Source organism: Dasypus novemcinctus, chromosome 3 (assembly GCF_030445035.2).
Source record: "Dasypus novemcinctus isolate mDasNov1 chromosome 3, mDasNov1.1.hap2, whole genome shotgun sequence".
Classification (NCBI taxonomy): domain Eukaryota; kingdom Metazoa; phylum Chordata; class Mammalia; order Cingulata; family Dasypodidae; genus Dasypus; species Dasypus novemcinctus.
In genome coordinates this window covers 3971260-3985661 of record NC_080675.1, presented here as the reverse complement: position 1 = coordinate 3985661, position 14402 = coordinate 3971260, and the positions used below count along the sequence as shown (strand labels likewise).

Sequence of the window (14402 nt, the reverse complement as noted above, 5' to 3'; positions counted from 1 at the left end):
AAGGGTGTCCCCCGCGTGGGGGAGTCCCACGCGCAAGGAGTGCACCTGTGAGGAAAGCCGCCCAGCGTGAAAAGAAAGAGCAGCCTGCCTAGGAATGGCGCTGCCCACACTTCCCGTGCCGCTGATGACAACAGAAGCGGACAAAGAAACAAGACGCAGCAAATAGACACCAAGAACAGACAACCAGGGGAGGGGGGGGAATTAAATAAATAAATAAATCTTAAAAAAAAAAAAAAAAGACACATGGACCAATGGAAGTGAATTGATGGTTCAGAAACAGACCCTCATATCTAGGATCAAGTGATTTTTAACAGGCCTGCTAAACCCACCAAGATTGGGCAGAACAGTCCCTTCAACAGATAGTGCCGGGAGAACCGTATCCAAAAGAAAGAAAGAAGACCCCTGTCTCACACCTTATACAAAAATTAACTCAAAATGGATCAGAGACCTAAGTGTAAAAGCAAGAACCATAAAGCTTCTAGAAGAAAATGTAGGAACACATCTTCAAGACCTGGTGATAGGTGGTAGGTGATGGATTCTCAAAGGAGAGAAGGAGAGCTGAGATGGATTAGTGATGGTTAATGTATGAAGAAGATTTAACTTTACTGTAAAGGTGTGGAAATGTATAGAGTTTATGGTAACACATTATATTGAATAACAGCTGGCTTATAAATGAGAATGTGGCTGGAAAGGGTAGTCTAGGGATATAAATGTCAACTGAAAGAAAGCTAGAGAATAATATAGAGACTGAAAATGCAGTAAACCCAGAGGTGGATGAGAATTGTGGTTGCTAGTACAAATGAGAGTGTCCCTTGTGAGCTAGAGCAGATGTACATCACTATTGCAGGTTGGTGGGAATGTGAAGAAACATGGGGAAAATACAGCTGGAGTAACCTGTGAACTGTGGTTGACAGCAATACTGTAATAGTCATGCATCTGTGCCAAAGATGTAATGTGTTGATAATGGGGAATTATGGAAAAGTATGCCAGATGTACACTGTGGACCATGGTTGGTGGTAATAGACTGAGGATATTATCCCATAATCTGTAACAAATGTTCCACCACAGTGTGGTATGTTGATAGAGGGGTGTTGTGTGGGAATTCTGTACCTGAGCATGATTGTTTTGTAAGTTAACAACTTCTGTAATAAAAATATTTTTTAAAAATAATAATAACGTGGACTGGGGGAGAAATACACCAAATGTAAGATATGGACTATAGTTAGTAGTAAGATTTTGACAATAGTGTTTCATAATTTGCAGTAAATGTCTCACAACAATGCAAGGTGTTGGTGGAGGGTTGATGTATGGGACCCCTGTATGATGTTATGCACGTTGGCTTTATAAGTTCACAACTTTTACTATACACTTATTGTTTATGTATGTTCATGTTTGAATGATACAAAAATAAAAATAATAATAGGGTAGGTTGGGGCAAAAACATACCAAATGTAAGCTCTTCCAGTTAGTAGTAATATTTTGAGGATGCCCTTTCATCATTCATTAAAAGTGTTTCACAAGACTGCAAGATGTGATGCGTGTTTGTTTTCTAAGTTCACAACTTTTACTATACACTTATTGTTTGTGTATGTTTATGTTTGAGTGATATACCTCAATAAATTTTTTAATTAAAAAATCCAATTAGAATGGTGTGGAAGTTCACACTGAGTTTAGATTGATCTGTGGGGATGTCCATCTTCGTTAATATCTCATCTGCCCCAGAGGTGGATGGCGAGGCCTCCTCTGTTTCTTCAGGTGTACTCCAGCGCCCACTGAGGGTCTTGTGCTTTCCCCAAGGCCGTGTAGCCTGGCCGTTGGCTCCGAGGCGCAGCCCCGTTGGTGGCCGTGCACGGCGGGTCTGGCTCTCTCGTGTTCTGGGTTCTTACTGCTGGCAGAGAAGGCATCACTCTTAGTTTTTGTATTTAGGGGTTTCGTACCTGGTGGCCCAGGTGTGGTGGCTTGTCTCATGCCTCTATAGGTCTTTTCAGGTAGATCAATCATATCATTTGCAAACAGATGACAATTTTGTATTAAAAAGGAAAAAAAAGAATGTTGCTACCCCTGAAATGTATCTCTCAGCAATAGATTCTCAGAAGCTAATGCTTCTGGGAAGCGGATGTGGCTCAAGTGATTGGGCTGCCGTCTACCGTATGGGAGGACCCGGGTTTGATCTCCAGGGCCTCTTGATAAAGGCGAGCCACAAGATGATGATGACGCAGCAAAAGAGACACAGCAGAGAGTCAAGGCAAGACACAACAGAAACCAGGAACTGAGGTGACACAAGCAACAGGGAACCTCTCTCCCACATTGGAAGTCTCCAGGATTGAATCCCAGTGAAGCCTAGAGGAGAAAATGAGAAGAGAAGACAAAAAGAAACAGACACAGAAGATCACACAGCGAATGGACACAGCAGAACAGCAGGATGGAGGGAAGGGGAGAAAAAGACAAGCTAATGTTTCTATTACAGGAGGCAGAATGTTCTGGAATGACTAATTTGACCTTTGCTGGACTCATCAGAAATCACGCTCATGTGAGTAGAACTGAGAGAATAAGTGACATAGTGAGACAACCCCCATCGTATTGAACAGAGAACTGTGAATAATGAAACCCTTCTTCCCTTAGGGCCTCTGATATTAGATGTTCAGTGCTCGTTTTTGGAGCATGTCTCTTCATATCTTCTTGTGTTATACTGTGCCGCAATTAAGCCACAGTATGCATATCTTATCACTTCGACCAGGAGTGAACGTTGCAAGCATAGGATGGTTGCATGCTGTAAGTGAATTGTAACAATTTTCCATAACGGTGCTTCTCACTGTTTGGGTTGGCATCTGTCTAGTTCAGTCAGTTCAGTGATTTGGAGAAGAGCGTCTGCAGGGCTGGCTTAGGCCTAAAAGCAGCAGAGGCGTGGAGGCTGTGAGCGCGGGTGCTTCCTAACAGTCCCCAGCGTCCGAGCCCCAGGTGGAGGCTTTGTGAGACACAGGTGCACCCACACGTGCACACTACTCTTGTCCTGAGGGGGGTGGTTAGAGATGCACGGATGTGGGGGTGGTCCTCGTAGCCCAGGACTAGGGGGAGCGGCCGTCTTGTGCAGCCGAGAGCACAGAGGCCGGCTCCTGCTCCTGGGAGCTCCAGGGGGGCCAAGGTCCCTCTTCCCCGTACCACACAGCCTCCCCGCGTGTAAAGCACAGTGTGTCTCTGCGTCCACCCTTCAGCGAGTGTTCAGAGTCAGAACATTCCGGTTGCGAGAGTACAGTGGATCTGTTTGAGCCACATGAGACCTAGGACTTCCAGGCCTACAGTAGAAGCAAAACCCCTTTTGGTTTGCGTAGGCCATGCTGACAGCTCACCTGTGGTGGCCGTGCGTTTGCCGTGTGCACAGGTGCCTCCACGCACACAGGCATGTGCACTGCTGTCCGTCCCCCAGCTGCCCTCGACTCCTTTGACCTCTGAGGGGTTTGTGCTCAGACGCATTGCTGGACTAGAAACCCAGCAGTAATTGGAGGTGTCTTACTATTTGCCTTCTGCGCTTTGTGCCAAATAGTGGTTTTTGGACAGTTAACCTTTTCTAGAGACGTGCACTGGGCAAGTGCAGCGTAACGTGGGAAGTGACAGGTGGGTAAAAATCACAGTGAGGGTTTTTGTTGTGTGTCAGAAGTAGCTTGTAAACCAGAGCTGAGCAGGAGCGGGCCTTCCTGGCCTAGGACTCGGTCGGGTGGAGCCCTGCAAAGAGGGTCTCACCTAGGGGGAGGCCGGATCCCTGCAGCACCTCACTGGCAGGGGGACGCCGCCAGGGCTTAGGAGCTGGCTGACCGCCGTGTTGGGGTTTTTCCAGTGATTACCTTAACCGTGACCTGTTGACTCTCTCCTTCCTGCCCCTAAATAGGTCTTTTGGCAAATCACTTACCTTTTTGTTCACGCCTGGCTCTAGAAATCAAGCTTTCATTTCAGACCCTCAAGTTCCTGTCCCACCAGAGTGTCGGCAAGGAGTCTCAGGTGGGGGTAGTCCCCTGCCGTCCTCCAGCACCTGGGGTGGAGGTGGGCACAGTGTGGGGCCCACTTGGAGGGCACAGAGCGCAGAGGTGGTGGGGCCGAGAGGTGCAGGGCCTGGCCCCCAGCGGCGGGGCAGCACCTCCGGAGACACCGCGCTGGGCTGCGAAGGGTTCAGCTGCACGCTGGCCCCCTCTGCCGCCAAACAGACTCAGCAGAGGGCAGCCTTCCCCTCCGCCCGCACCTCCAGCCTCCCCTCGGGGTTGAGCTGAGCCCTCCCTCTACAGCCCCCTGGGCAGACCCCAGCGCCACCCTGCGCTGACCCCTGTGCCCCTCATGTGCAGCTGCAGGACCGCGGAGCGGGTGGCCCGGGCTTTTCCTTCCAGGCACACTGCACCGTGGTTCCTTCCTCCCCGCTACAGGCTGCTCCCCAAAGTCTCCTGCCTTCTGAGATGTCCAGAGCACAGGCAGGCACAGACTGCGTCCAGAGATGCCTCTGGGCCCAGGGCCATGTGTCCAACCCTGCATGGCCCCTTGCGGGTCGCGCTCTGCTCCGGCGTCGGCCCAGAGCTGTGCTGCTCGGAGCCTGGAGCACCCTCCAGAGCGCAAGGTGCCCAACCCTTGCCAAGGCAGCCCAGGCCCTGGGTGATGCTCTTGAGGGGCTCCCCCCTGCCAGGCATTGGCTTTGAGGAAATAGAGAAGCTCAGCTGCTGGATGCCACGGCCCCATGCAGCCCGAAGGCTCGATCCTGTAGACATCTCCAGCCACTGCTTCCATTCCTCCCGTGCCGTACCATTTCTGCTTCCTGCGTTTCATTGCTCGGGGGGCATGGAGAGGAACCTGTTGTGCTCAGGACTTTATAGCACATGACTCAGAGTGAGTACTTCTCTCTATGAAAACTGGCGCTGAAGTTTGGAGTTCAATATCAAAAAAGGGAAAGAAAAGAAATAAAATGGGCCGGTCACATGGAGTACCTGCTGGCTCCAGGACTGCATCTGCCCGGAGTGGGCCTTGGCTCTCCCTAGGTCCCCCCGTGCTGTCGTGGAGTTGGCTTTTCTCCTCTAGGGCCCCTTCTGATTTGGGGCTTGGGGGAGTGGTGGCACGTCTGTAAGAGTCAAGGACCAGGGGCAGTTCTATAGCTGGCACGTGCTGGTTTCAACATGAAGTAGATTAATTGGTCACATTTAAACCTACTACCAAAAAAAAACGGGTTGTAAATCATTAATAGAAAAAACTAAACTTTTGTATTTTAGATCACTCATCTGTCTAGGTATTTGCTTAATTTTGAGATCTAACTTTTCATAATAACCATGTCTTCATTAAAATATGCTTTGCTCCAAAGTATTGTAGAATTCTAGAATTTATGTAGAAAACATCTGTCATAAAATCCACTGGCTTTATGGCGTGAGAAATAAAAGCCTGGGATGGAGGACAATATGAAGGTGGAGATTAGAGAAAAGGATAATGAGCCACCTGAGAGGCCCCTTCACCCCCAGAGAAATGTCTTGTTCCCCCATCACTTTCTGTACGTCCACACAGGTGGAGAGGCATTTAAGGTCGGCCCTGGTGTCCGGCCAGGCTGCCCTTCAGAGCTTCCGAATGGAACGTCCCTCTCCTTTCTGTGGCAGTGGTCCTTTCGCCTCCCACTCAGAAGCTGCTCTTGCTCTGCTTTTCCTTGTCACTGTTGCCTGCACTTCGGAGTACTTCAGGGTCCTTCCAGTTCTGGTGCTTCCTCCATGACCTTGCCCTGGTCTCACCAGCACGCTGAGCGTTCTCCGTTCTCTCACCCTGCGAAGGCACTACCCGTCTGCTTTTGTTGGGGTTGGTTATCTCTGAGGGTTTGACACCTAAGAGTTGAAGGGAGGGCTTGTGGCCACCTGCCCTAGGCAGTCTCTTTCCCCGCAGCTTTGATCCAGGACTTTGGGGACCCCCACTATTTTGAATATTGAGAATAAGGATGAGCCAGATAACCGTGGAAAGTGGCTGTCATTAGAGTCACTTACGACTTGTGAGAATGTTCTGTTTTTAATGTCCTGGTCGTAATTATAGAACATGTGGATTTTAGTTTGCAGTTAACATGTTTCGAACATTACCACCGTCGTCCAATCCCACGGGAGCAGAATTTGACCCAGAGGAAGACGAGCCCACGTTAGAAGCAGCCTGGCCTCATCTACAGGTATGCAGCGGTGGGCATGCTCTGGGCGCCCGCGCGGAGTTGCGTGTGTTCCCAGGCCCGCGGGCCCTCCGTCTCTGAGTGCCTCGAGACCTAGCAGACTTTGTAAACGCAAGGAAACCATTAGAAATTGTAGTGAGTCTTTCTTTGCCTGGACACTTTTCACAAATTACAGGATACGGAACTGTCAGTGTTTTAAAATGGAAACCACCACTTTGTTGAGAGCCTTTGAGTTCAGACATGAAGGCTGTAAGTGGACATTTCGCCCATTTGGGTACTTAGATTTACTGCGTGCCCACGACGCTCCCCAAACTCAGTGGTGGCTGATGCGATTTTAAGGCTGGACAGAGGGAGGGAGGCCGGAGGCTGGGACGCCCATGAGGGCCAGCACTAGCTGCAGGGGGCTGGGGGCGGGGGGCCAGGAAGAGGCAGTGGAGGGGCTTCCCTCTCACAGCCCCTTGGGGTCACCTCGTGAAATGTGGCGGGCACGCTCCCGTCCAGCCCACACCTTCTTAGGGGCAGAGCCCGCCAGGCCCAGGAGCTGGGGCTCGGCGTCTGCCTTTTGTGGGTCCTTCTGGGCCTGCATGGTGGCTGTGTCCTTGTACTCTTCAAGCAGGATAGTTTAAGCGTTGGTGACATCAGCCGGGGAAATCATTTTGTCTACATGCCACTGAAGGGTATAGTCTGTGTTCTTAGCTAAATGAAACATCAGGCCTCGTCACTTATCATTAAAGTAAGCCACGGGAATTAGCATTACTTCCATAGTATGTGGTTTTTTAAAAAGGCTACTGTTGGCAGGCACTTAGATTAAATTCATGGTGCATCTTAATTTCCATTTAGTAAAATACCATGTTATTTGACTCATTGTTCTTTTTTTCCCCTCTAGCTTGTTTATGAATTTTTCCTAAGATTTTTAGAGTCTCCAGATTTCCAACCTAATATAGCGAAGAAATATATTGATCAGAAGTTTGTATTGCAGGTAAAGTACAAATTTACTAAAACTGATATACCCTGACCTCCAGAGGGAGAACACTGAGTCACTAAGTATCTTTTTCCTCTTGAAGCTTTTAGAACTCTTTGACAGTGAAGATCCTCGGGAGAGAGATTTTCTTAAAACTACCCTTCACAGAATCTATGGAAAATTCTTAGGCTTAAGAGCTTACATCAGAAAACAGATAAATAATATATTTTATAGGTAAGTCAGTATGTGGATGACACTTGTATTTCTGCATGGTAATGTTCATTTTAACATTTACTCCTCCCCCCACTTCATTTTCTTCTCTTTGACATCTAAATAAGAACCATCAGTTTTTTCTTTCTGAGCAGCCTTCTTGTCATGGACAGGTGGCCAGGTTTACCACATTGGGCTGGGAGCGCCCTCCTGCTCCCTCTGTCCCCAGCTAGGACTCCCTCCCTCTTCCCTCCTCCCCTCCCCCTTCCTCCCTCCCTCCTCCCAAGTCAGGGAAGGTACCCTGACTTGGCAGTGGGACCAGGTCTGCCACGGGGGCAGAGACTATCCTGTGCCCCCAGCGCGAGCTTAGTGCCCAGCCCACGGGGGGACACCAGATGCACGGGGGTGAAGGAGACAGCCTCGTTTCTTGTCCCTGGACAGCTACTCAGTTGGCAGACCTTGGCTCCTTAGGAGAGTCTGCCTCTCTTAGCACCTGTGACCCCAGTGACTCGTATAATGACAAAGCCTGACAGTAATGGAACAGAACAGCAGGGCCTGGGAGCTGAGACGTGGGCAGCTTGCCCTGGCCTCGCTTCAGCGCCAAGCCGGGGAACCCCCTTGCCATGTGGGGGTGCTGGTGCCAGCCACTGCCTGGAGAGCCCAGGAACACCAGCCCTTGACGGACCCTCGCTTGCCTCGTTGCCATGACAAAGCACAGGAGAAGACGTGGGGACTGAGATGGGCAGACAGCAGCCCAACAAAGGACGGCAGTTACTGTCCCACAGCCTGCCAGCACTGCAGCCCCCAGGAATCCTAGCCCCAGGTCCTCGCGTCTGCTGCAGCCCGATATTCAGCCCCGATATTCTGCCCTGGTCTGCCCCTTTGCAGTCATTGGGGTATCGTTCTCTCGCCTGTCTTCACACGTGGTGCTGGCATCACAGAGTTAGAGCCCTCGATTGCGTGTGTGCCCTTCCTTTGAACGCTGTCCACCTTCCCCACCTCCTGTCCAGTTACAGGATGGAGCACAGGACTGGAGGCAGCCCGGCTGCCAGGCTTCCTGTGAGCGGAGCCCGACAGCTCCTTGCAAGTCATTCCTGTGTTACATTTCTTGGTATTGGGGACCCCTCCTTTTTTTAGCATTTAATTTTAAAATACTTTCAAACATATAAGACAGTTAAAAAATAATACAGTCCCCTCCAGAGATCCAGCATGCTCCCCACCCCACCCCAGTACCCAGACCCACCAGTTGTGACGTTCTACCACGTTTGCTGTATATTCTCTCTATCCATCTGTCTGTGTCTGTCTCTTTTTCGGTCCATTTTCAGAACACTTGAGCATAGGGTGCATGCTTCAGGCTGCTGAACACACGACGCTGCAGAGCACATTTCCTGAGAGCAGGGTGTTCGCTCAGGGACAGCTTCTGTGCAGTTCATAAGTTCAGGCAGTTTAGCATGAGCCAACTGCCGTCTGTCTCCCAGACTGCCTGTGTCCTAGCGTGTCCTCATCCTGTCCCTTTGAGCTTGTCTCGCTAGATCCCACCCAGGAGCAGATATTGCATTTAAAGAGCCATGGTCTGTTTAGTTGTTCTTCTTTTCTCTTTTTTAAATTGTGGAAACATATATGCCACATTCATGCTTCCTTTTTAACTAGAGCGTTATTTGTACATATCCAAACATAATATACGTATTTAAGCAACAGGGAATGGGTACAATTTAAGTTCCCATCTTTTAAGCCTAAAATTAAAGCCCTATCTGAAGTGTTTTTTCTTTAACACAAAGCACAGTCAAAGTCTGTTGAATACCTGCAATAAAAGAAGTAGAAAATGCACCATCCTTAAAGAACTTTAATAACTCAAATATTTAAAGGTTATTGCTCAGAAGTTAAACATAATTGAGGTCAGTTCTTGGTATGCCCATATTTGTGGCATATTTGTTTGTTTTTTGGTAAGCTTTTCTATAATTATCATTTTTGACATAAGCGATCGAAAGCACGTTGAGAAGCGGATATGGCTCAACAGAGCTTCTGCCTACCATAAAGGAGGTCCAGGGTTTGATACCCAGGGCCTTCTGGCCCATGTGGCAAGCTGGCCCACATGGAGTGCTGCCATGCGCAAGGAGTATCACCCTGCGCAGGAGTAGCCCCCACGTAAGGAGTACAACCCGGCACAGGAGGGCAGACCACCCAGGAGTGAAGCCACCCACACAGAGAGCTGATGCAGCAAGATGACACAACAAAAAAGAGATACAGAGAAGAGACAATATGAGACACAGCAAACTAGGAAGCTGAGATGTAACAAGAGAATGATCACCTCTCTCCCAGACCAAAAGGTCCCAGGAGGGGTTCCCAGAGCCGCCTAATGAGAATACAACAGACACAGAAGAACGTGCAGCAAATGGACACAGAGCAGACAAAGGAGAGAGGGGGGAGAAATAAGTAAATAAATCTTTAAAAAAAGAAAAGAAAAAAGTAAGCACATCATTTATATTCCATAATTGGTCTGGATCTCCGCCTTCCATGTGACTCCCTATTTTAGGTGAGAGGAAAGTAAGGAGAAAGCTTGATGTTTTCAGTTCATCTGGTTCTTTGTGGTGCAGCTACACCTTGTAAGACAACTAATTGAAAATGCTCATACAAAGTTCTCTCTTTTTTTTTTTTTTAACCTGAGTTGAACGGTATTTTAGTGCACTCCTGGCTCCTCTTTTGGCATACAGCAGAACCTGGAGGTTAGGTGAACGAGGCAACACAGCGCTTCAGGTATCTTTTGCTGCATAACAACCCATCCCCCACACCTTAGTGGCTTAAAACAACAGCAGTTGATTTGCACTCACAATTTTGCGATCTGAACTGACCCCAGCTGGGAGACTTTTCTGCTCCACTGGCCCCTGCTAGGGCTTGAATGTCCAAGGCAGCTTCTCCTGTCTGGTGCATCCACTGGGGTGGCTGGAACCACGGGGGCCGGCCGAGCATTGTTTTCAAGCATTTTTTTCTTTATTTTTAAAGATGCTCTAAATAAATTACATAAATATTTCATCAAAAATATACGGGATAGGAAAGCAGATTTGGCTCAACTGATAGAGCATTCGCCTACCACATGGGAGGTCCAGGGTTCAAACCCAGGGCCTTCTGACCCATGTGGTGAGCTGACCCACACACAGTGCTGATGTGTGCAAGGAGTGCCATGCCACACGGTACCCCCCGTGTAGGGGAGCCCCACGTGCAAGGAGTGCGCCCCGTAAGGAGAGCCGCCCCACACAAAAAATGCAGCCCACCCATGAGTGACACTGCACATGCAGAGAGTAGATGCAGCAAGATGACGCAACAAAAAGACACAAATTCCCTGTGCCACTGACAAAAATGCAAGTAGACACAGAAGAACACACAGCAAATGGACACAACAGACAACTGGGGGTTAGGGGGAAGGGAGAGAAATAAGTAAAAAATAAAATAAATCTTTAAAAAAAGAAAGTGTAGGGGATTCCTGATTAGCCCACCCCCTCCCCCTCCCCCACTTTCCCCCATTAACAACATCGTTCATTAGTGTGGTACATTGACTACAGTTGATGAACACGTACTGAAGCATTGCTACTAAGCATGGACTATAATTTATGTTATGGTTTACACTTTGCACCACACAATTTTATAGGTTTTGACAAAATGTATAATGGCCTGTATCTGTCATTGTGATGTCATGCAGGACAATTCCAGAGCCCCAGAAATGCCCCATGTTACACCTGTTCTTCCCTCTCTCTCCCCTCAGAACCTCTGGTGACCACTGCCTTTATATCAGTGATACAGGTTTTTCCATCACTAGAATAATGGTCTGCTTCCCCCCTTGTGCCCTGATTGTCTGTGACTAGCTGGGGCTTCCTTGCAGCATGGGGGCCCCAGGCAGTCCCGCTTCTTCTTACAGGGCAGAGCAAGGAGCGGAGGCTCCCAGTCTTTAAACTTGGAGGGTCGTTCCTGCCCCTTCTGTTGGTCAGAGCAAGTTACCAGGAGAGCCCAGATTCAAGTAGGAAAAACTTGCCCCCCCTCCTGTGTGACCTCAGGAAGGCGGCAACCGTCTCCATGGCACAGGTTCCAGCTCAGCTTTTAGGAACCCTATTCTGATTCCTTCTTTCCTGAAAGAGCAAGTCAACTCTCGCCTCCTTTCAATGGATCTTTACAGCTTCCCTCCCACTTCTACCCTCTTGAAACTGAAGAAGCAGAACTTTATACTTGCTTACTCGTTTTTGTACCAACTTCAAATCAAGATAAAATAACTAGAAATTAAGAATTTATGAGTAAGAATATAGTATGGTCAGGTTAGGAAAACAGAAGTTCATAGCTGAAAATCCTCCGTATTTAAAATTAAAGCTGGTGGAGTTGGATCTGCAGCCATGCCCCAAGGGCCACTGGTGTCTTTGTATTTTGGAAGACAAGTTGCACGCCTCTAGAGTTGTAAGACTGTGCTATATACAGTTATAACTTTGTATGTTTAAACTGTTTTAAGTATTTCAAATACAGTAACGAAGCCAAAGGGAGCCTTCCAATTGAGTGCTATGAACTACATCACCCCTAGACACGGGCCTGCCACAGAGCTTGTGGCTTCCTGCTGGCAGCAGCCGGTTCAGGCTCATAGCACCCATATGCCACAGAGGAGGTGTGAGAAGGAGACCAGTGGATTGGAAAGGGAAGCCTGGCCTTCAGTGTCCATGATGCCACAGTCAACTTGCCGCCAGGCCGTGTTGGCTCCCTACCTCCTTCTGCTCAGTGGTTGGCATTCCTGATGCCCAGTTCCTAAGCTTCTCTTGGAGCTGCTCCACCTGTGCTGTGCCCGCTCTTCCACCCCACCTCTTGCTGTGCACTCTGTGATTGCACCTTCCATCCCCTCACTCAGTCAGAGCCCTCCTTGGGGTCCAGTTGAGCGCCAGCCCCTCGGTGGGTCTTGGTCATTTGGGAACACAGAACATGAAGATCCAGGCTTCAAGAATATCTCGTGGCTGATGGATGTTTGGCTCGTCCTTCACCCTGAAACAAGGACAATGGATTTTCAGTCAAAATTTTTTAATTGCTGCAAACTTTTATTTTTTGCTTGAACACCGTCTCTAACCCAGCAGTTATCGTGTGATAGGCAGGCACCTGTCCTGCTCTTTCCTTTCTGTGGACACTAAGGGCTCTGCATGTCTTTGTCTAGACTGACCACAGGTCAGAGAGCGAGCATGTGGGGTACAGGCAGGCTCTTTGTGAGAGTCATTGGAGGGAGAGGCTGCTTGCCTCCAAGGCCCCTGTCCCTTAAACATCCCGTAGGTGTCAGGCCCACTCCTCGCCCTGGGGACACAGCCGCAGAAGGTCGTGGGCACCTGCTCCCCACTGGAGGGTGTGAGGGTGGAGCAGAGGAAAAGGGGGGTGGCCCAAGAGGGCTTGAGGAAATAACTTCTTCCCTTTGCCAGGCCCTGCACTGAATTTGGAGGCTGTAAAACTGAGTAAGACAGCATCTTACATTGAAATGCAGCAGAAAAAGTAACATGGATTGATGATTGTCTATGTGATAAAATCAAATAGAAAAAAATGTGACTTGTAAAATCTAGTGGTTAAAACTTGGATGTTCATTGTAAATGATTTCAACTCTTCTGTATTTTTGAAATTTTTCAAGGTAAAGTATTGAAAAATAATTTGAGCAAGATGAGCTCTCTGCCCTCGAGGCATTCTGAATTTTCAGGGTGAGGAGTTTCTCCAGCCCAGGGGAGGCCAGTGGTGGCTGTGTTCACAGAGATGTGCTTGGTATTGGTTGGCCATGTCTTTCTTTTCTCCTAATCTTTCCAGCTTTGAGTGTCTTAATTCTAATTGACAATTTTCTTCCTAGGTTTATTTATGAAACAGAGCATCACAATGGCATAGCAGAATTACTGGAAATATTGGGAAGGTAAATCACTGTATTATTGGTAGCAAATGACTTCTAGATGGAATTTATGCCAGAATGATCCAGTTCCCTTAGTACTGCTTCCCCTTTTCCCAAAGCAAGGCAATTAACCCATCTTCTAAAAGAATTTAAATAAGATTTACTTAATAGGTGTTTGCTCTTGAATTAGGACACATTAAAGGACTTCTTTTCAATTTGCATTATCCATACGTAGATTCTACATCATTACTGTGGAAACAGTTTTAATTATTTCTTCAAGAAGAGTGTGTAAACAAGTTTATATTAGGAGCTTTTATGAAGAATGACTATCATATATTTGAGATGTTAATGCTGATATTTCAAATTTCTTTGATTTTATAAGTTTTTCATATGTATACTTATTGACATTTCAGAATTTTCATCTTAAGTTCTTGCTTGCTGTCATTTAAAAATCAGTGACCTCTACAGAGTTCACATTGGGACTTCTAACCAGTATACCCAGTTTCTCATGGGTCCCGGGGCTGGACGGGCTCGGCTGCTCTTGTTCTCATCTGTCTTTCCAGGGAAGTCCCAGCATTAACCATTAGAAGTCCAGGAAGCTCTGCAGGAACATGTGCTTTTGTTTAGTGATACCAAAGTTAGGTGAACACAAAAATCCCTCTTCAAGGGACACTTATTATTTGGTAAATCTATGGCCTCGCCCAGTAACTCTGAGAAAACTATCTTTCCTGTTTGAGATGTAATGTGAAAAAATCTTAGTCTTTTAGAATTCTGCTTGGGTTAGTCTCAGCAGGACTGGCTTTCCCTCCCAGGGAAGGCTATTGAGTGGTTAAGAGTACTCCATGGGAGGTAGCTCCTAAGCTATATGTCCTCACTGCTCCCTGCCTCCCTTTCCTTGTCTGTAAAATGGGAGGTCGTGTCAGATGGGGTGAAGGAAGGTGTTGGGCACAGCATGCATAGGAGCATCTGTTTTCCAGGTGTTTTGTCATGGGGTCCCCCATATGCGTGAGCATAGCATCCTGGATGGGCCACTCAGGACTGGTCCTTCCTGAGCAGGCCCCGGAGGCCATTTGAGACATGACTTTCACTGCTTCTGGAGGTCTCAGCACTGGCCTAGTTTTGATACCGAATATATCAACTACTGATTTTGAGATATAAACTTTTTTTTTTGGTCTTTGTTCATTTTTTAAATA

At 48.0% G+C, this 14402-nt stretch overlaps 1 protein-coding gene across 5 annotated transcripts in view; it reads left to right on the top strand.

Moving 5' to 3' along the window:
- The window catches only part of PPP2R5C (protein phosphatase 2 regulatory subunit B'gamma), a 183281-nt gene that overhangs the window by 141368 nt on the left and 27511 nt on the right, over window positions 1-14402 (top strand). For all 5 annotated transcript variants that reach the window (XM_058291566.2, XM_058291558.1, XM_058291578.1 and 2 more), the window contains 4 exons: window positions 6053-6163; window positions 7047-7139; window positions 7225-7355; window positions 13174-13233. In XM_058291566.2, coding sequence (XP_058147549.1) covers window positions 6053-6163; window positions 7047-7139; window positions 7225-7355; window positions 13174-13233 — 395 coding nt within the window. The remainder of the gene's footprint in view (window positions 1-6052; window positions 6164-7046; window positions 7140-7224; window positions 7356-13173; window positions 13234-14402) is intronic.